Source organism: Mandrillus leucophaeus, unplaced genomic scaffold (assembly GCF_000951045.1).
Source record: "Mandrillus leucophaeus isolate KB7577 unplaced genomic scaffold, Mleu.le_1.0 Scaffold1029, whole genome shotgun sequence".
Classification (NCBI taxonomy): Eukaryota; Metazoa; Chordata; class Mammalia; order Primates; family Cercopithecidae; genus Mandrillus; species Mandrillus leucophaeus.
In genome coordinates this window covers 1120-23175 of record NW_012098421.1, presented here as the reverse complement: position 1 = coordinate 23175, position 22056 = coordinate 1120, and the positions used below count along the sequence as shown (strand labels likewise).

General features: G+C 36.8%; 1 protein-coding gene across 1 annotated transcript; it reads right to left on the bottom strand.

Moving 5' to 3' along the window:
• Positions 1–1462: 1462 nt before the first annotated feature.
• Positions 1463–20190, bottom strand: LOC105537872 (axin interactor, dorsalization-associated protein; the record flags this gene model as incomplete). Its single annotated transcript, XM_011977576.1, has 6 exons — positions 1463–3304; positions 3449–3566; positions 6632–6754; positions 9417–9539; positions 19425–19531; positions 20127–20190. Coding segments are annotated over 6 exons (632 nt in total), but the record flags the coding sequence as incomplete, so codon positions are not given.
• Positions 20191–22056: the final 1866 nt, after the last annotated feature.

Sequence of the window (22056 nt, the reverse complement as noted above, 5' to 3'; positions counted from 1 at the left end):
GGTTGAAATCAGTTTTTTTTTAGGGAGGAAGAGGGGGGCGACAGGTGTTATTCCAAAATTACTATTTAAACATTGGTGCTTTTATTTAAAAATCAGTAACTAACCATCTGGAATTGCAGCATACTTAAAGTCTTATCCATTACTACACTGTGCCTTTAAAACAATGTTTCTTTAAATACTCTACAGCATTTCTAAGAACTAACTTCAGACATTTTAATTACAGTAATAATAGCACTCCTTTTAAGGAGTTTAAGATCTAGACTAAAACTAAAATCATAAAAGGCTGATACTTTTGTTTGCTGCTAGGTTATATTCTTCCATTCATTGAAGTCCTATGATGTAATATTTTTGAAACCTAGTGTATGTCTTGTCACTGTTGTGATATTTAATTGATTAAGAATATCTTGTAAAAAGGAGTAAAAGCTTCAATGTGGAACAATTTTCTCTTTATACTAAACAACTGAAGATAGTTTAGAAAGATAAAGACTTTGAAAGAAGGCAACTCTGTCAAAGTTCATAAGGAATATATAAATTCTTCAGGAAAAGAGAATTCAATCTATATGTCCTCCCATTTAATATCAAGAATAGAAGAAATTAAGAGGAAAACTCCACAGAAGAGCATAGGCCACTTTTAGCCATGTAAAATAAGATTAAGTCACAAATACAATTTTTGAATTTACCTGTCAGTCTCTTTAGGACACAAAACAATGCTGAAATTAATATAATTTCTAATTTTAAATGTCATTTAAGTGTAGATTATGCCATCTAGGAAGGTAAGTAGAAAAGGTAAATTAAATCTATTTTTAAAATTCAAAATTAGAGTATTTTTCCCCTCTAAAGTCTTTTTTGGTGATTATTCTGTATCTGACATAATTGAGAAACTGGCAAGCTGTGGAGATTCCAGTGTAGCTTCTCTGAGAAGTTGTGAGCCAGTCCATAACTGCTTCCTCTCATCCATCTGATTGCACCATTTCTGCAGCAAACCCCAAAGCAGGGCGCCAAAACGCAGATGGCATAGGGAGTATCATCCCTCAGTCAAATCACTTTTCCATCTCTAAAGTTTCATCTATTTCGGAAGTCATCTCCAACTAATTGTGTCTGGATTTAGTTGCTAAAATTGTCTTATTTATGAAGCAGCAATATTCAGCCTGAAGGCATTTCTGCTATAGTTGTAGTGACATTGTCAATGGCTGATTTTTTTTCATTGGAAAGTAAGTAATTTGTGGGATGTAGTATATTCTGTGTCAACTGCAAGACAATCACTCATTTTCTCATTATATTCAAGTCCGAATTAAAGTTAAGCTAATCACACAGTGTTCAATTTAAGCTTCTTTAATGTTGATGAAAGGTATTTGTAGTTCATATAAACCATACTTATGTGAAGGATAGCAGATGCTTCATATAAATTATCACTTTGATATACATATCTTACGGTTTATGAGAAAAGAGAAAAAATAATACATCGGTTTTGCTACATTTTAATCGTTTTTTTTTTTAAGGGATTGTTTTTTAGGTCTTGTCAGCAACATCAAACAAAAGGTACTGAGTACTCCACAGGGTACAGAGTGCTGCCAAGCACCTTAGAAAAATTACATGACACGGAGAAAATGCGCTTCTTGCTCCTTGAAGAGCTTACAGTCTAGGGATTTGACAACTCACAGTCTTAGGAACTGAGTGAACAATAAAGTAAGGCAAATTCTTCATCCCTTAGAGCTATTGTGGACTGACTCATTTTAGAATTTGGAATTAATCCAATCAAGATGAGAGACAAGACTAAATTTGGCCGAGAATTCGTTCAGGCTCACATAGTTTTTATTAACATCCGTCTAGTAAATAGAATGGACCTAACAGACAACTGAAAGTAAAGACTAGATCTCTTGAAGTGCAAGGGCTAAAACAACTTAATTGTGGTTACTTATTTTAAAAGCAAACATACTGAATGGTATGACTAGGGTGATTACACTAGTTTAAAAATAGGCCAGGTACTGACACTGCATTCCCCTCATGCATTGCTCATTTAAAATAGTGAATATTAAAATATGTGGGCTTTACATCTAACCCACAGAAAGCCCACCACAAATGTTCTGTGTATCAAATATCCACCTCATGTGTACTATGAAAGTTTTATTTATGCCCCATTAAGTCAAAAGTAAATAGTCAAATTATAGTAAGCTAATGACCTGCATATTTTCATATGGATGAATGTCAGTATATCTAAATAGGAAATAAATGGCGATCCTATCTACCTATATAAAAAAAATAGAATATCTTTCCAGATTTTGCATACTCCTCACTATAAGAAGAGGTATGCGGGTTTTAAGGTTTCACAATCAGTTGTCAGAAAAACAGCAGTTATGCCTGCAGTATCTCGTTAGCATCTGACTCAATTATTTTTAGATTACATGTTTAGAAGACATTGTAAACCCATCTAAAAATTTGTAATTACTTTGAGATGGTTCCAATGTTAACCCTAGAATCATCATCAGAAAGAGTAACAATGTGATGTAGAAGAACAGCTAATCAACATGACTAAAAATATGCTCATTTTCAGAAAAACAATCTGGTCATCTGGAAACAATCACAGCTACAACCTAGGGAACACTCCCATATGGGATACTGATCTGGCCAAGGCACACTTTCTAAGCAGGAAAACTATCAGATCAGGGTGAATTTAGGCCACTTCAGAGGAGCTGCCTATAAACATCCAGACAGACCTTCTTAGGCCGCAGAACTGGTCCAATTCCTCTTAAAGCAGTTTGACACTACCCTACCCACATCAACCCAAAGCTTGAAGTTAAGTCAAAAGAGCATACTGGAGCAAAAGTGAACAGATGTGTAAACTCTAGCACATTCTTATTGCTGTATTAAGTCTGAAGATGAGCACATCCTACCCACAACAGTATTGTTCCAGGAAGCAGGGTAGGAGTAGTGGTAAATTAGAAAATAGACTATTAATTGCACAATTAATAGAAAAGTAAAAACATGTTTCAAAATCTACAATAAACCTGTATCCAAAGGAGCCCTATATGTCAGTGATGTGCTGGACTTTGAATTCTGTGGTACAGCTTTGCATTGGACTCCCTCTGGCCTACTGGTCTGGGTACGGCTTGCTTCCTGCCTGTTGAAGGGTGAATACGCTACACAGAGCTATGATGGTTTCTACTGAGTGGTAAAATTCACAGAAGTTCCAGGTTCATCATGTCAGGATCATTCCTTGTGCAAAGTTTGATGTAGATGAAGATAAAGTGGTTTCTTGGTCAATAATTGTAATTTCTTTCTTTTAAAGTCAGTGGGTTTCTTGTATCTGTAATCACAACAGAAGGATGATTGTTTAAAACACTTTGATAACTGAACTCTTCCAAGGTTAAATACTGGATATGGGGGATTTAGAAGAAATATATACTAGTCACCATCAAATTAGTACTAACTCTATATGCACACCACTTACAGTTCTATTACAATTGGCCCAGGTTTAATTTCATCCATCTCCATGAAAGCAAAACACTTGGTGCTGGTAAACCTTTTTTTAGGCTTGTAGTGTTTGAATTCAAAGAAGATAGCTGCACCTAAGGAATTAAAACAAGCCACATAAACCACAGATAGCACATTTCTTGTGTGTCAATTCATTTTCTTTGATCACCAGAAGCATATGAACAGCTACAGCAGGCATAATTTGACAAAACAACTTGTGCCAGTCTCAATGATTTGACAGTAACTTACTATGGTTGTCACCCCAAACTCGTCTGTATCTGAGAAGAGTGACATTTCTCCTTATCATCCAATTCTACAAACTATAGCAAAACTTCTTGAGCTAGACTGCTTCAAGAATGTATAAGTTATGTACACAGGTAGAATCATAAACTGCTATAAAATACAAAATGCCACAGAAGAACAAAGAAGATACTTCAATACACATAGAAACTCATTAGGTAGAAAATGCATTTAAAAGAGTTCCTAAAAAAATTTAAGCTTGAATTATTACCCTTATCCCGAAACAAAAACTCAAAAATTCAATCTTGGGGATATTTTGGAATTCAAACAACATAAATCACATGCTGGCTGAGCTGTAAAATGTTATCTCTTTCCCTAATACCTTTTGCAGTATTATTCAAAGCACTGTTGTGATGTTTTTCCTGGAACTGCATGTTTGTGTCAAGGCAGTGCTGTAGAAGACAAAAGGTTCAAAGAGCAAATCTATCTATTCTGCCACTCTCCTCCAATGAACAAGTGATAATGAGAAATTTAGACAGTTCTGGCCAGGTGCGGTGGCTCATGCCTGTAATCCCAGCATTTTGGGAGGCAGAGGTGGGCAGATCACTTGAGCCCAGGAGTTTGAGACCAGCCTGGGCAACATGGTAAGACCCCACCTCTACAAAAAAATTTTTAAAATAGCCGGGCTTGGTGGCAGGTGCCTGTAGTCCCAGCTACTCGGGAGGCTGAGGAGGGAGGACTGCCTGAGCCCAGGGAGACTGAGGCTGCAGTGAGCCATGATCATGCCACTGTGCCCCAGCCTGTGTGACAAAGCAAGACTCTGTTTCAAAAAAAGAAAAAAATAAGCAATTTAGACAGTCCTATGTCCCCAAAGTCCAACAGATAAACTCTTCCCGCAATCCTGCAGAAAAAAGCTAAAAATGGAGAAATAAGTTGCCTCATCAATGTGGCCAAGAAAAATGAATTTCTAAAGAAGGCATGGAAAGTGAAGGAAGGAAGTCAGTGTCTCACTCTTCACTGGTTACTTCTAAATACTGCCTTAACCAGAGCAGTCCAGGAGCTTGGCTTTCAAAGACAACATACATTTAATACTGTCACTGATGACAAAACTCACAAGTCACTAGAAGTTCAGCAGTGTTCAGAAATGTGTGTACAGCATTGGCACTTGGGTCCAAATGGACCACATCACATGGCAAGGGAGGAAAGAAAAACCAGTTGTTCAGGAGACAATGGAATGTGGGTGAGAGAGAGATGGGCATATTCAGCCATCCACTCCCAACATGCTCGAAAGGATTACAATAGTTAGGTTACTGGTAACATCTCTTCCCTAGGTGTGTGACCTTGCCATTTCCACAAACGGTGGCTTCTCTTCTCCCTCCCACAACACTCAGAGGCATTTTGTCATTAGAAAAACCTCAAAGATTTTTAAGATACCAGAGTCTTTTCAGCTAGGAAACCCATCTCCTCCTCATGATCGTGTCTTGAGGTTTGAATAAATGTGAATGATAAAGTCACATTTCAAAACAATGCTAAAGTTCAAATATGTTACCATCATTCTGAGGAAGTTCAATTATTAACCTGTATCACTTGTAAATAATATATTTCCTGCATCCCTCATCATGCTTTTTATAAGAAAGAACAAAACATAAAACAAGAATATCCTGGGAAGATTAAGTTAAAATGTTTGTAAACATGAAAGTATGGTCATTAACACTAATATCAGGTAAAACTACAGTAACGGTAAACAGTAAGTTTGAAGCTGGCGAAAACGAATAGAGTCAAATTTTTAATCTAGTTCTACTTTTATTATCTGGTGAGTCGAGTCATTTAGAAAGAACACAGTGTAATGAAATAGAAAAGTTAACCCACGAAACACTCCACCTTCTCCCCTTCACATCACAAACATTTCTTAAGGCAACAGAGTTAAAGAAATGAAACAAATCAACAGTTTTGTTCAGAAGACATACTTTGTAACTGAAATTTCTTCAACACTATTTATTAAGCACCTCCTACATACATAGTCTTCTAACACAGCGACTCTGGAGCTTTGGTGTATGTCAGAATCACCTAGAGGGCTTCCTAAAACAGAGTGCTAGGCCCGTCCCCATGGTTTCGGATTCAGGATGTCTGGGGTTGCCACCTAACAAGGTTCCAGGTGCTGCTGCTGTTCCAGGAATCATACTCTGAGAACCACTGTTCTAACAGAAGCACTGAAAGGTCTTTTAGTAGAAGAACAGAGGAGGCAGCAGCATCAGACTTGAGAAGTGAAATATCAAATATTTCAGATGCCAAGGCAATCACTTCAAAAGGCACTTGAATATTTAGAGCTTGAACATTTCAGAAACTGCAATTGAACCCTCAGGTGATAAAGGGATTCTGAAGTCACCTTTTTGGAGAACACCGAAATTTTCACTGGGCAAAAAGCATGGGTAAGTATTTAATACTAAGAACTGTACTTGGAAATGTAACCTCACTGTTTCAAAAATTTGCTTTTGTCCTTTCCTATTTCCTAACAATTAACTGCAAGTTATCGTGCTACCAAACTAGAAATCCTGGAAGAAAACCCTGGTTCTTAATTTTAAGATTAAAACTTAATCATTAAACTTAATCATCAGGGAGCCTTAGGGTGCTCCTGCTTCTCCCAGCCCTTCAGTGTGTGAAAAACTTTATTTTGTTGGTAAAGACAATAAAATTGTATTATCAAAGATTGTTTTACTGTATAACAGTGTTATCAGACAAGTAGATAACACAATTCCTAATTTCTAAATTTTAAAAATACATATATTTATTCAAATCAATAAACACTATGTTACATTTACTTCTGCCAGATACTAACTATGCTAGGTCCCTCACATGTATAAACACAAATAAGATGAGAATTCTGTCCATAAGAAGCCAATTATTATTTAGGATTACAAACCTTTGGTTAATTTTTCAACATGCTTCTGGAGCTCAATGTCCACATTAAAATGAACATATGTATCTTCTTTTCTTGAAGCCACAGGGGTATCTTGCACAGGAGTTAAGTCTATGCCATTCAGATCTAAAGAGAAAAGAAGTTTCTCTTTAGGAACATTCAAGTATACAGACTTAAAAACTGCAGGCCGGGCACGGTTGCTCACGCCTGTAATCCTAGCACTTTGGGAGGCCGAGGCAGGCAGATCATGAGGTCAGGAGATCGAGATCTGGCTAACACAGTTTCACCTGGCTAACACGGTGAAACCTCATCTCTACTAAAAATACAAAAAAATTAGTCGGGCATGATAGGAGGCGCCTGTAGTCCCAGCTACTTGGGAGGCTGAGGCAAGATAATGGCATGAACCCAGGAGGCGGAGCTTGCAGTGAGCCAAGATTGTACCACTGCACTCCAGCCTGAGTGACATCTCAAAAACAAAACCAAAAAACAAAAAACTGCAAACTAAGTAGGGCATGGGGGCTCACGCCTGTAATCCCAGAACTTTGGGAGACCAAGGTGGGTGGATCACTTGAGGTCAGGAGTTCAAGACTAGCCTGACCAACATGGTGAAACCCCGTCTCTACTAAAAATACAAAAAATTAGCCAGGCGTGGTGGTGCGCACCTGTAATCCCAGCTACTTGGGAGGCTGAGGCAGGAGAATCTCTTGAATCCGGGAGGCAGAGGTTGCAGTGAGCCAAGATTGTGCCACTGTACTCCAGCCTGGGCAATAAGAGTGAAACTCTGTGTCAAAATAACAAAAAACAAACAAACAAACAAAAAAAACCCCTGCCAACTACAGGGGGTAGATTTCATAAGGATGCTTGCAGAAAGGTGAGAGGAAATTCTTGGACTAATAGAAATTCCCATTTGGTGTGAGCAGGTATCTGAAGAGTTGCAGGTGATCACAGAGGCATGTGGAGGGGCTGAGTGAGGGGATGGGAGACTTCGCGGTGGGAAGGAGGAAACCTGTCTCAATCAGGTACAAAAGAAAGCTGTAGAACACAAAATTTCATCTTTATAGGGAAGAAGTGAAAAGAACTTTTTGTTTTCCTTAGGAAATAGGCCACTATATTTTTGTCTGCAATAAAAACTTAGAATGTAAATAATATGCCTCAATGGGACCTTACCCCTAATTTCCAAACTTGATCAAGTGTATGGTTTGGAAAGGCCTTTAAATCTAACATTATCAGAATCCCCCTGCTGTATTCAAATCTAAGGACCAAAAATGGACATGAAAATTGCCAATGAAACCCTTCCATCAATGAATAATTTTTACAAATATTATCTAAATTCTCATTATATTTGTTATAACAACCTGTTTTATACCAACTAGACGGAACACTAAATTATTGTGTATGGTTTTAATTTCCTGGATCCAGGAATCTTCCAGTTTAATCAAATTCAACATGGACTCATTTAATGACTACTCAAGTGTTTACGTATTACTCAACAGATTTGTCTTAGAGAACTTAAAACAATATAGTTCATTGATTGTTTCAGTTCTTGAAGATATTTACAAAAATATGTTTTAGTTCAACATGTATGCAAAGGTAACTTAACAGCTACTACAATATCATTAAATATCTTTGTGTTTTACAGTGTACATTCCTGAATGAGTTACACAGTTCTGTAAATGACCGATCAAACTATAATATAGAGTATATATACTTTCCAGTAGGCCATATATTTGATAACTGATAACATCAGAAGTTAAAGTTTCACAGCATTAGTGCTGTGGATCATGGTCTCCAAATAATCCCTCTCTGTGGCCAAATTCCTTTTTATTTTAATTGGTACTAATGAACTTTTGAATCTGAATTTATTTCTATGACTGACAAAAGTTCTCTTCATTTGATTTCAGTCCCTATCTGTTTCTTTGACTTGCCTCAAATTACAGATTAAAGTAAACCACTTGGATTAGCTGTGCAGTTGTTTCTGGATAGGAGTATGACAACTTCATTCTCAATTGCCCAATAATTATTTTTAAAAGACTGTTAAGTACTTTATAAACAAAGTACTATATACAGTGTTTGGCAACAACAAAAGAATTCAACCAATGTGGTTTCCCTCTGAAAGACTGAAAAGGTTAACTACCTTTTCACTGGATAGGAGAAAAAAACCAAATCCTAAGAATAATCATGCTTCCTAACCACAGTAACATAGTTAAGGATAAGAAATACTTCACTTGTTGAATGCTCCACAGGATTACGTTCAGAGCAGGCATGCTATGGATCTGTCCTCCTCCCTGTCCTCACTGATCATTCACTTAAGGCCTGATTCTCATCCACCTTTGGTGGACTCTCCAATGTAGACCTCTCTCTTGGACAGGAAGGAGAGGGCCTAACGCAGGAGGGAAACAGAACACTGGGCTTTGCAAACAAACCTACACACCTTTGGAAGGTGAGGGATATTCTGTTAACCTGTATCCTAAATGATGTATCTGCTGATAAAGATGTGTAGCCAGCACCCCAGGTGGGATTTTAAGAATAAAAAGATATACACAAAGAAAAACTTAAAAACAAAACAGTGTAAGTTATAAATAAGAAAATAAGTAAATCTCTCAAAAGTGTTCAGTGAAGAAGTGATGATCTCTTTCAGGGACTTTGCCTCATTATATAATAGAATGAACTAAAACGAGTTGTCACATACAGAAGACTCCTTGCCCCACCACCAAAAAAAAGCTGTCCCAAATAAGAAGCAACATTATAAAATTCACCTGAGGGAAAAAAAGTAAACAGAGTTACTTACCCTTTACACTAACTGTAATATAGGGATCAATGCACTGCCCAGCATCTTTCAAACCAATTTTCTCAATTCTGATAGTGAGTAACGTCATTCCTGGTTCTGATGGCAACCTTGGTAATAAAGTACCTGGCAACAGGGAAAAAGCAATAAAAGCTTCATGTCATTTCACAATAAGCATTTTAACAAACACAGAGAAGATACAGCCTTGCTTGTAACTGACTTAATAACCAGCCAGGCATTATTTTGGTTCCCAAAACTCCCAAACACTTGGCATTACTTTTTTCAAATGTTTAATTATACATAAGAGAAATCTGCACTTCCATGTCTCATAGTCACCACTAGAGCAGAAATTATTCAAGTTTGTCAGAAATTCAAGTCACTCCAGGAAGCCCAATTATAAATTACCACATAATTAATAATAAACTCATTACTTTGTATATGCTTATTTATATAATATACTTCGCATCTCAGTATGAAGTGGTAGAAGAAAAAACTTTTAAAATATTTCTTATATTATCCTAATGTTTGAGAAATATAATACCAGAGTTGATCAACAAATCCTTTTAAATTACTTTTTATTTGACACAGGGTCTCACTCTTTCACCCAGGCTGGAGTGCAGTGGCACAATCACAGCTCATTGCAGTTCAACCTCCTAGGTTCAAGTGATCCTCCCACCTCAGCCTCCTGAGTACCAGGGACTACAGGCATTTGCCACTAGTGACTATTGATACAGGAAATAATTTACAACTTAGTAATTGTGTATTTAATGGAATAATCTTACAGTCTAATTTCCCATTCTTTTCCTTATGAACATTAAGGAAAAAAAAAAACCCACTTGTTGAAATTGCAGTGAAGTTTAGATCAATTTTAGAAAGAATCACATCTTTAGAAATTGCTTCTTCCAATCCATCAACTATTATCTCTCAGCTTTTTAAAGACTTTTAATTTTCTCAATGGAATTTTATTCTTTTCTTCACGAAAGTCTTATACTTCTTTTGTTGGGTTTATTATAAGATACTTGATATTTTTCTGATACTATTATAGACATAATATTTCATTTTCTGAGCACTTATTGCTTATTTAAAGAGATAGGATCGATTTTTTAATAATACCTCTGCTGGTAGGAAGAACTGATTTTTATGTACAGATTTTATACTCAGGAACCCTACTCTCTTATTAATACTAACGACTTATCCATAGGTTCTCTTTCATGTTCTAAATACATATTCATAACATCTGCAAATAAAGGGACAAGTTTCCTCCAATTTTTATATTTTTTTTCTTTTTCTTATACTAGTACACTGGCTAGAACTTCTAAAGCACTGTTGAGGAAAATAGTTAATAGTAGGCACCCTTGTTTTGTTCCTGATCTGAAAAGGAAAGCTTTCTATTTTATCACTAAATATGACTGAGGCACTAAATGTCATTATAGCTACCTTTTATCTGATTAAAAATGTTCTGTTCTTGGTCTGCTAAGAAAGTTTTAAAATCATGAAAGAAATTAGAATGTAATTGAAAACTTTTTCGGCATCTCTTGAGATCATGAGATTCTTCTCCTTAATCTGCTAATGTGAATTACCTTGATATATGCGTCTTGCTGATTTAACAATATATTCTGAAAAAAAAAAATCATGCAATAGTTTGTGGAGATTTTCCTAATTATTTTCTGTAATAGTCCATGTATTGGCTATTCATTCAGCCAATCTTCGTATGGCAGTTAGGTTGTTTCTAATAGATTACTATTACCAAAAACACCTCAATAGAGAACCTGGTGTATACGCAAGTATTTAAACAAAATTTTTTTACACGTTATTGGAAGTGTATCTTCAGAGAAAATTCCTAGGAACAGGATTGCTAAACTAAGAAAACTTGTATATTTTTGTTATTATTGAGCTATTGCTGAACTCTCCTTTAAAGGGACTATTATCACTTTCTATTCCCACCAGTGATGAATGAGCCCATTTCCCTATTGCCTCAGCAACAGTAGTTTTAATTTGCATGTCTTTTATCATGTGTGAAGTTGAGTATCTTCTAATATGTTCAAGAGCTATTTGTATATCTTGGGGGTGTGTGTGTGTATACTATCTGTTCATATATTTTAACCAATTTTCTAATGTTTTGGGGGTGTTGTCACAACTTAAAATTTTCTTTATATATTAAGGATATTAGTCCTTTGTCATTTTGACTTTGATTATGGTGTTTTCTGACAGACAAAAGAGAGAAGTTCCTTTTATGATAGACTATTTTCTCCCAAGTAAACATTAAAAATTCTTCTACCTTTAGGTGAATCACTTTCATAACCTATAATTGTCTAGATCTTTTAGTTGAAATAACGAGGCTGACATTTCTTTCTTCCTTACCAACAAACTTTTTTTTCTGCCTGAGAATATAAGGTTTAATCTAACTACTAAATATATTTCTAACAATGTAATATGGAGGCAGTGATTCCAAGCCGGAAAGATACCTAATTTATTCAGTTCTTCCCTAATTCAAGGTAGAACATAAAACATTGCACTCCATCATGAAGGTTCAGTTTTATCTTGACTAAGGAACAGCTGAAGCTATGTAATTAAGACGATAGATAGTATAGAAAAGTGTATTTCTCAGTGGTTTCTAATGTGCTCCCTCCCTGCCTAATCAACTCCTACACACCCTTCGAGTCTCAGTTCTGGCTAGATTACTTTTGCTAAACTCCTTCAGTCCTTTTTTCGTTCACTCATAATATACTGTGTCCACCTCTAACCATGATGATGTACTTTTTTTGGCTCTGTCTTACATGGTGAGCATCCTGAAAAACGGGAATGAGTAACTGTTCATTTTTGTATTGTTTGCACTAGTAATAAAGAGATCTTTGTTTTAGAAATATTTTGTTGAATGATAAATGAATTTTACAGTTTTAGAGGTTATTATGCTCTAGTAAACACGTGGCCTGAAAACATATTATCAATGTACTGCCTTATATAATATGCATGAAAGAAGATAAAATACTAGGGTAATACCATACCATTCCAGGACTAGATTAAAGTTAACATATTTGTGTGTCAAAGATAAAAACATACAATAATTAAAAATCAAGGCAATGTATTAAAAGCCAGATTTCTAAAACAAAAATGGATGCATTCAACTGTATAGAGTAACATGAGAGTAAGTAACTCATTTATAAAACTTTACCATCTGCAGTTCCTGCAATGGGCTTTGTACTGAGCAATGCAGGTTCGCAGTGATGAAAAGAGACTATGCAGCCCCTATAGCAATTTTATTATAGGTCTTTGAGCCTCATATGGCAGTAAGCAGTTAAGATTATGCTCACTTGATTTGGTCCATTTAATTTTTTTTTTTCAGGAGACAGGGGAAGCTACTGGTAGCTGATGAGCTCTATACAGCAGTCTGATGTCAGCCTCTTCAGCTTTATCTGCCCCAGCCTTCCCTTATGCACCAACAGCTGGAGCAAACATGCTCTACTTGTAGCAAAGAAAACTGGAGGAAATTTTTCAATTCAATGTGACTTCTAAAGAAGAGGTATGAGCTAGGAGAGGAAGGTTCTAAGCCTAAGCATAGAGACAATTCTAAGTAAAAACAATGAATTTCAAGCTTCTGAATCCTTTCACTGCACTAGTGCACTGGGGAACACAAAAAAGTCCATTTAATGATGAGACCTACTTATTAATAAGGTTGTACCTGGATGGATAATTTCCAAGTTGCATCATCTGTGAAAAACACTCTATCAATGCAGCGATGGATCCAACAAAATTGAAAAATCGCAACTACAAGTCACAACCATTGATAAGTAAAGATACTGATTATTTTGATATCCTAATGGCCATTTGAAATAGAGTAAAGCTTTTTTTTTTTTTTTTTAAAGTAATGTTCAGTTAAAAAAGGCTCAAAAAGGAAATTAGTAGCACAACGTAAGGCCCAGAGAAAGAAAAGTCACACAGTGGGCAAGGATCTCATAATGCCTGCATGTGAAATTACAAGATGTTTTTAGGACAAGATATAGTATAAGAAATTTAAAAGGCTCTACTCCCAAACTGCACAATAAGTGCACACAGAGATGACTTTTCATATCCTGAAGAGGTTTTGTGATAAACTATAAAAAAATAGCTTCTCTACTGAGTCTACAAATTTTACCAATAAATGACATGCTACAGCATTTGTAAGGTGTATAACTAATGGTGAACTCAAGAAAATTTTTTCTGCTGTGAAGGCCCCAAACAAGCAAAGGCCAAGCTGGATTTCACGCCCTGTCTTCACATGTACCTCTGAGGAACTGCCCTGGGCTGTACACTGTGGTGTCAAACAGAAAACCCTGACACTGTCAACTCATGGCTTTCTTCACTGAGGTGCTACTGTCAAAATTCTCACAAATAAAATGAAAAGAGGTTCTAGGTATCACAGAAATGGCTAAGTTTGTTCAACAAAGACCAGTTCACTCAAGAATGTTTTGAAAATTGGCCGGGCATGGTGGCTTACACCTGTAATCCCAGCACTTTGGGAGGCCAAGGTGGGTGGATTACCTGAGGTCAGGAGTTTGAGATCAGCCTGGCCAACATGGTGAAACTCTGTCTCTACTAAAAATACAAAAATTAGCCAGTGTGGTGGTACATGACTGTAATTGAAGCTACTTGGGAGGTTGAGGCAGGAGAATTGCTTGAACCCGGGAGGCAGAGGTTGCAGTGAGCTGAAATTGTACCACTGCACTCCAGCCTGGACGACAGAGCGAGACTCTGTCTCAAAAAAAAAAAAAGAATGTTTTGAAAACTGTACAAGTGCCTAACCTAGCAACAAGGCAGGCTCTCAGAAGAGTGTGTTATAGCCACTGCCACCATGGGGAGGAGATGGGGACTGTGCAAGCAAGTCCTCTGTCCAGGCTGGCCATGTGAATCCCCGACCACCAAGGTGTCCAGCAATCAGTACCACTCTCCCTCCTACAGCTGGTACAGAGAAAAGTGGAGGAATATTTGAGGCCCCTCACTTACAACTTCTCTGTTCCAAGAGGAAGCTGATAAAAATGGAGATCCCTGCAAGGAGTAGGATCTTCTCACATTGACTAGTTCTGTGTGTGGCCAAAGGCACTCTGGACAATGGAGATTACGGAGAACCAGACTATGAATGGATGAGGAGTCTGGGGTCACATGGAAGGAACTTGAAGTCAGGGAAATCCTTTAAGACCCTGTCCTCACAAAGAGAAGAGGAAGGCTGCCATTTCCTTTTTTGTCTCATTATTTCTGCTTTTAAAAAAAATTGCTATTGTTTACATCACATACCACAGCAAAAGGAAAATTTTTCTTTTGGTCCAAAAGGGCAAATGGCATGATGGTCTTTGTTCTAAAATAGTAGTGTATCATCACCTAGACCAGAACGTTAAAGAGGCAAAGCCTTCTCAGAAAATCACTAAGGATTGTATCTTCTGAAAACACTGTAATTTGAATTTGCTTATTAAGTTTGTTTGATTTTTATATAATATTTTATAGATGCTTGTCACAGGCACTGGTACTTCAATGAAAGGTCAGTCCTTATGTTGTCTTGGTGCTTTGAAAATTAAATGTCATGAACAAGGAGTACATAATTTTTTTATCTACACTTTCAGGACAGAGTTCATTGAGGTGTCTAAAATGCAAACTCAACATTATCACATCATAATACATACATATGATAATATATATACATTTTGATAATATACGCATTGCTAGTTTTCACCATTTTTATCATACTTGTAATTAAATTTGCATATCTGGTACGTATCTGATTTTCTCTGTCATCCAAATTTGTTTTGAGTATATATTTCTTTGTGCTGCCAAAATATAATAAAAAAAGATATACTTGATAATGCTTTGCATTATTTTGAGATAATTTTTAACACAATTTAAGATAAAGATATTGCTCAAACTGGCTACAATATTTGGTAGATGGCAGATAACACATGAAATGTGTCTTGAAAATCTGGCAATAGAAAATCTTTGCAATTTGCATTGCACATAGATAACAGGTCATGGTGATACCATTTATTTGTTTGAATTGCTGAGTTACATTTAGAGGTAGAACTTGTGGTAAAATATTAAAATACATATACCATTTATTTTAGCTAGCAATTGATTAGCAGTTGAAGAACATGGGTTCCTCAAGCTTTTAAGAGAAAGGCTTTGAAAATATAAGTTAGTTCATTTAGAAATTATTTTAAAAGTTTGAAAAAATTTTAGGGGCCATTATCATTGAAATTATATGTAGGTCTGTTGAATTAAAACTATACCTGATTAAAGTTGTTTGTAAACATAACCATACACTTCAGGTGATATTAACTGCTTGGCCCCTAAACATGTTCTGGATTTCCATTAAAAAAAAGAATGCCCTGATAGTCACAGGAAAGCAATGAACATTTGCCGCAGTTTTTGACTTTCTTACATGTGTGTGAGCAAGAAAAGAAACTGCTTCATTTCAGCTGAAAATAAAATCCATGTTTTCTTCTTTCAAGTTCAACTCAGAATTGAGTAGTTATACATCAGAAAATAAATACAGGCTTGACATTAAATAGGTAAATTTCATTGTTTATTTTGAGTGTCAAAAATAATGTTTTATGCATACATAAGCCTATGTAAGAGATGAAGAACCAGTACCTATGCATAATAATTCTGAAACTGCTAGGACTATTTGAGCTTGAATCACATTACTTAGTAAGATAATGCTTTTAAAAGTCTTGTAAAAAGTTGTGTCTTGGCTATTTTTAAAGTTATATTGCTTTGGTTTATCATTTTATAGCTTTACAATTCGAGAGTATCAGTAAATTTCTAGGTTATAAATAATAGGCTATAAGCTTATACTTTCTATTTAAATGAAATCTACTAAGACTATCTTTAGAAAAATTAACTCCCATTTGGCTAAGCCAATTATATAACATAAATATGTTTGCCTTATGAAATGAAAAAATTTTGAAAAGGAAGGAAGGAGATTAATATCAAGAAAGGTAAGTAAGCTTGACTACCTTTTTTTTCCTTTTTTTTTTTTCTTTTCATGACAGACTGTCTAGAAAGTCATTTTTAAATTTTAAATCAGAAAAAAACTATTTTTGGTCATACCGTATCTACAAACCATACGTCATACCCTCACACCTCATTAGCTTAACAGGGTTAGTGGTTAGTATATGAGTTGTTCAAAACTCATTAAAGGTATATATTAAAAAGAGTGAATTTCTTTTTTCTTTTTTCTTTTTTTTTTTTTTTTTGAGACACAGTCTCACTGTTGTTGGCCTGGGCTGGAGTAAAATGGCACAACCTTGGCTCACTGCACCTCCGCCTCCCAGGTTCCAGCAATTCTCCTGCCTCAGCTTCCCAAGTAGATGAGATTATAGGTGCCCACCACTACGCCTGGCTAATTTTTGTATTTCTGGTAGAGATGGGGTTTCACCATGTTGGCCAGGCTGGTCTCGAACTCCTGACCTCAGGTGATTCACCTGCCTCGGCCTCCCAAAGTGTTGGGATTATAGGCGTGAGCCACCACACCCAGCCAAGTGAATTTCACATATGTAAATATCCCAGTAAAACTGATTTTAAATCTCGTGTTCCCTTTGGGTCACAAGAAACTCTTTCTTGCTCTATAATTAAAAGTATCATCTTGCTATGTCAATGAATATAATTTTACAAGCTATTTTTCAATAAGACAGGCCCTGAACAATATGATCCCAAACCAAATATAGCTAATTAAACTATACATACTCTTTCTTTTAGGGGGAAAAAAATTCAGGGACTAGAATGGTTCAGTAATGCATTTGTATCTCTGAAACCGAAATATCACAATGCTGTATCAGAATACAAATTCAGTTTGGGCTTAATCTTACATAGCAAATGGATTTATGATAGAAGTTCCTTTTCAACTGGGCAATCTGAACCCCATAAAGACCTTCATCTGCCCATTTCATGATTTACATCATCTGCTTCTTGTTTGCTACAGAAGTACAGTAAGCAGGAAAACAACCAAATCAGACAGAAATTTATAGAACTGGAAGCTACACCAATTACAGTATGTAGTTTGAAAAGGCAATAAAAATTATCGAGTCAGTGAAACAGCAAAACATCTCACCATCTTGGCAATCTTGAAATACCCTATAAAAGCAAGAAAAATATAGCTGTCTCTTCATAAAGCAAAGTAGATTGGAAATAATGCCCTTGTACCAAAGAAACATTATTAACAATAAGAGCTACCATTGATTGATAGTGCCTGCAATGTTTCCAATAACCCTGCAGTGTAGGTACTGTTATCCCCATGTAGAGATGATGATAAGAGTAACAGCCACCACTAATATTCAGCATATGAACAATACAATGCTAAATGGTTTATACTTAGTATCTTGTTAATCTTCACAATAACCTTATGTATGAGTTAGGCACTATCATTATCCCATTTTATAAAGAAACAGAAGTTCAGATTGGTTTAAGACACAGGTGCAAAGTACCTCAACTAGTGATTAGCAGAGCCCAGACTCAAAAGCCCAGTTATCTGTTGGTCCGAGCCTATATTGTTCCTACTCCAAATGACTCCTCCTCAAGAAGTATTCAAAATACTGGAATATTAATTATGATGAAAGCTATCTGAACAGCACACAGATTGTATTTAACTATAATGGAAAGCTTCTAGAATCTCTTCTAAAATGCATCACAATATTATAGCAGATTGCTATACTTCCCAAAGTAAACTAGTTTATCAGCAATAAAAACTATACTTTATAAGAACAGAACAGAACAGAGTAAAGCAGTAATTGGGAGAGGCAAGAAATTTACCCAGGCTGCTTGCCAAGGTTATTTACAGGGAGGGAAGATACTCATGGAGAGCTTCCAGAAATAAAAAACTTTGCCATATATTCTTTGCTTCCTCAAAACAAGATGGGGAAGAAAGGGCAATTGTTCAGTATCCACTCCCATGGGTCCACTTTTAACCACTACAAATTGATTAATTAAAGAAGTACTTATGGCTGGATGCAATGGCTCATGCTTGTAATCCCAGCACTATGGGAGGCTGAGGCAGGTGGATCACCTGAGGTCAGGAGTTCAAGACCAGCCTGGCCAACATGGCAAAACCCTGTCTCTACCAAAAACACAAAAATTAGCCAGGCGTGTGGCATGTGCCTATAATCCCAGCTACTTGAGAGGGTGAAATACGAGAATTGCTAGAAACCTGGGAGGCAGAGTTTGCAGTGAGCCGAGACCATGCCACTGCACTCCAGGGCTTAGGTGACAGAACGAGACTCTGTGTCAAAAGAAAACAAAACAAAAGAAGTACTTATGATAGTATACAGAAAAGAATTAACATAGCAGGCCTAAGACTGTTATTCTTAGAAAACCTCCTTGCAAGGTCAGTCCACGGCTGGCATCTGGGATCTTGGATTTGGGGAGGGTTCCCACCATTCCCTGGTAAGAATGGTCATTGTGCCTAAACTGTGTAAACAATATGATTTGTGCTAAACACCTTGTTTCCTCTGTAGTCTGGAATTTTGGTCTGTGCCAGGCAGAAAGTACCCACATACCCAGTCCCCAATAAAAGCTTTGGGCACTGACTCTAAAGAGCTTCTCTAGTAGACAACATTGTGCATTCCATATATGTTGTCGCAACTTGTTGCATGGGAAATTAAGCACATCTTATGTGACTCTACAGGAAGGGGATTCTTGAAAGCCTGCACCTGGTTACCTCCAGACTTTGCCTGAATGGCTTTTCTGTTTGCTGATTTTGTTCTTGCATTCTTTTGTAATGATTCCTAGCCATGAATACAACTATATAGTGAGCCTCGTGAGTCATCCTAGAGAATCACTAAACATGGGGATGGTCCTGAGGACCCCTGACACGGAGAGTAAGATAACTTCACACCATACTTATGAAATAGCTACTGCCAATAAAATTTGCCTAAGATTAGCATGAGCTTTAGAGTGGTTGTATTGCCCCACTAGCAAACACCAAAGTAAGTTTCAAACACTCTGACTTTGGATGCAATTAAGTAATGTTTATTTTTAATAAGTGATACCTACCGGGAACCCTAGCAGGAAAAGAATCAGGAGACCCTGCTCCAGCACCACCCTCTTCTTCATCTTCTTCAAATTCCAAATTCTCTTCTTCACCAGGTGCCAAAATTCTTCTACATGAAAAAGGGCAGAAAAAACAACGAACTGCAAAACTAAATATACTAGAGAAGCCTCACAAATACTCGTTTCCCAGGCAAGATACTGATATTAAAAAATGCTGATAGGCTGGGTGCAGTGGCTCATGCTTGTAATCCTAGCACTTTGGGAGGCCGAGGTGGGTGGATTGCCTGAGCTCAGGAGTTCGAGACCAGCCTGGGCAACACGGTGAAATCCCGTCTCTACTAAAATACAAAAACATTAGCTGGCCATGGCACCGTGCACCTGTAATCCCAGTTCCTTGGGAGGCTGAGGCAGAAGAATTGCTTGAACCCGGAGGCGGAGGTTGCAGTAAGCCAAGATAGCACCATTGCACGCCAGCCTGGCCGACAAAGCAAGACTCCATCTCTAAAATAAAATAAAATAAAATAAAATAAAATAAAATAAAATAAAATAAAATAAAACAAAATAAAATAAAATGCTGATATACTGTTATCACTGTTGATGTCAATGATATCAATAATACTAAAGTTGATATTTAAGAAAACCCAGAAATATCTGAAAAAGAGGTAAAAAATAAAATAAGAAAACAAATATAAATGTTTCTTTTACCTTAATGGGACAGGCTGAACATCAAATGGGAATTCTTTATTATATGTAAGAATATTCTTTAGGACTAGAATAAGAAGATAAAGAAACATGAATTCTTCCGTGAAGCAAAATAAAAAATTATATCTTAAATGATTAATTTTTAATCAATTTTATTATGCATATTAATATATATTTTAAAATTCCCAGCCTTACACCATTTGAGAGCTACACAGTACATTTGTCTACTGAAGGTCTTAGCAAAATTAAAATATCCATGGTGTACTCTAGGTACCAGTATCCTCAGAGTAATGTCAGATCTCCAAGAAGAGTAAGTTCCAGAGTCTCAGAGCCCTTATGGAAAATGAATCCTATCTACAAGGTCTTAGGTGAGACATGGGGTACCAGAAAAAAGAGAAGGCCTCCTCCCTATAGTACTTTAATTAAAAGATTTGAGCCTGAGCAACACAGGGAGACTCCTGTCTCTACAAAATAAAAATAAAAATGAGCCAGGCATGGGGGTGCAGACCTGTGGTCCCAGCTACTCAGGAGGCTGAGGTAGGAGGATCACTTGAGCCCGGGGGGGTCAAGGCTGCAGTGAGACATGATCATGCCATTGCACTGCAGCCTGGGCAAGAACGACACTCTGTTTAACAAAAAAAAAAAAAAAAAAAAAGTTGTATAGAAGATGCCCAGTTAGAGATACATGAGTACATTTTATTATCAGTCCTGAGAAGATTTCCTCTCAATGTCATCAAACTGGTAGTTTGTAGCAGCAAGGTTATAATTCTCATATTTCTTTTATGATAAAATTTATTATACTGAGTCCTGGCATTCTGAGGCTTAAAAATTATTATAATCAGTCATGCACCACTTAATAATGTTTCAGTCAGTGACAGACTACATATGTGACAGTGGTCCCATTAGATTATAATGGAGCTGAAAAATTCCAACTGCCTAGTATATACTATACTTTTTATAGTATATTGTTTACATAGAACTTACTGTACTTACTATATTTTTATCATTATTTTAGAGCGTACTTCTACTTATTAAAAAAAAAAAGTTAATTTTCTTTCATTCTTTTTTTTTTTTTTTGAGACAGTCTCGCTCCGTCGCCCAAGCTAGAGTGCAATGGCGTGATCTCGGCTCACTGCAACTTCCGCCTCCCAGGTTCAAGTGATTCTCCTGCCTCAGCTTCCCGAGTAGCTAGGATTACAGGCGTGAGCCACCACACCTGACTAATTTTTGTATTTTTATAGAGACGGAGTTTTGCCACATTGGCCAGACTGGTCTTGAACTCCTGACCTCAGGTGATCGCCTGCCTCAGGCTCCCCCTAAAAAAAGTTAATTATAAAACAGCCTCAGGCAGGTCCTTCAGGAGGTATCCAGAAGAAGGCATTGTTATCATAGGAGTTGACAGCTCCATGTGTATTACTGCCCCGGAAGACTTTCCAGTGGGACAGGATGTGGAGGTGGATGACAGTGATATTGATGATCCTGACCCTGTGTAGGCCTACGCTAATGTGTGTGTGTTTCTTAGTTGTTAAAAAAAAAAAAAAAGTTTAAAACGTAAAAACAAACGAAAATTAAAATAGAAAACATTTATAAAATAAGGACATAAAGAAAAAATATTTTTGTGGCCAGCGCATTGGTTCACACCTATAATTCCAGCACTTTGGGAGGCTGAGGCAGATGGATCACTGGCAGACAGGAGTTTGAGACTAACCTGGTCAACATAGCGAAACCCTGTCTCTACTAAAAATACAAAAAAATTAGCCAGGCCTAGTGGCACACGACTGTAATCCCAGCTACTCCAGAGGCTGAGGCATGAGAATTGCTTGAACCCAGGAGATGCAGGTGGCAGTGAGCGGAGATCATGCCACTGCACTCCAGCCTGGTCAACAGAGCCAGACCGTCTCAAAAGCTGTCTCAAAAAAAAAAAAATACATAT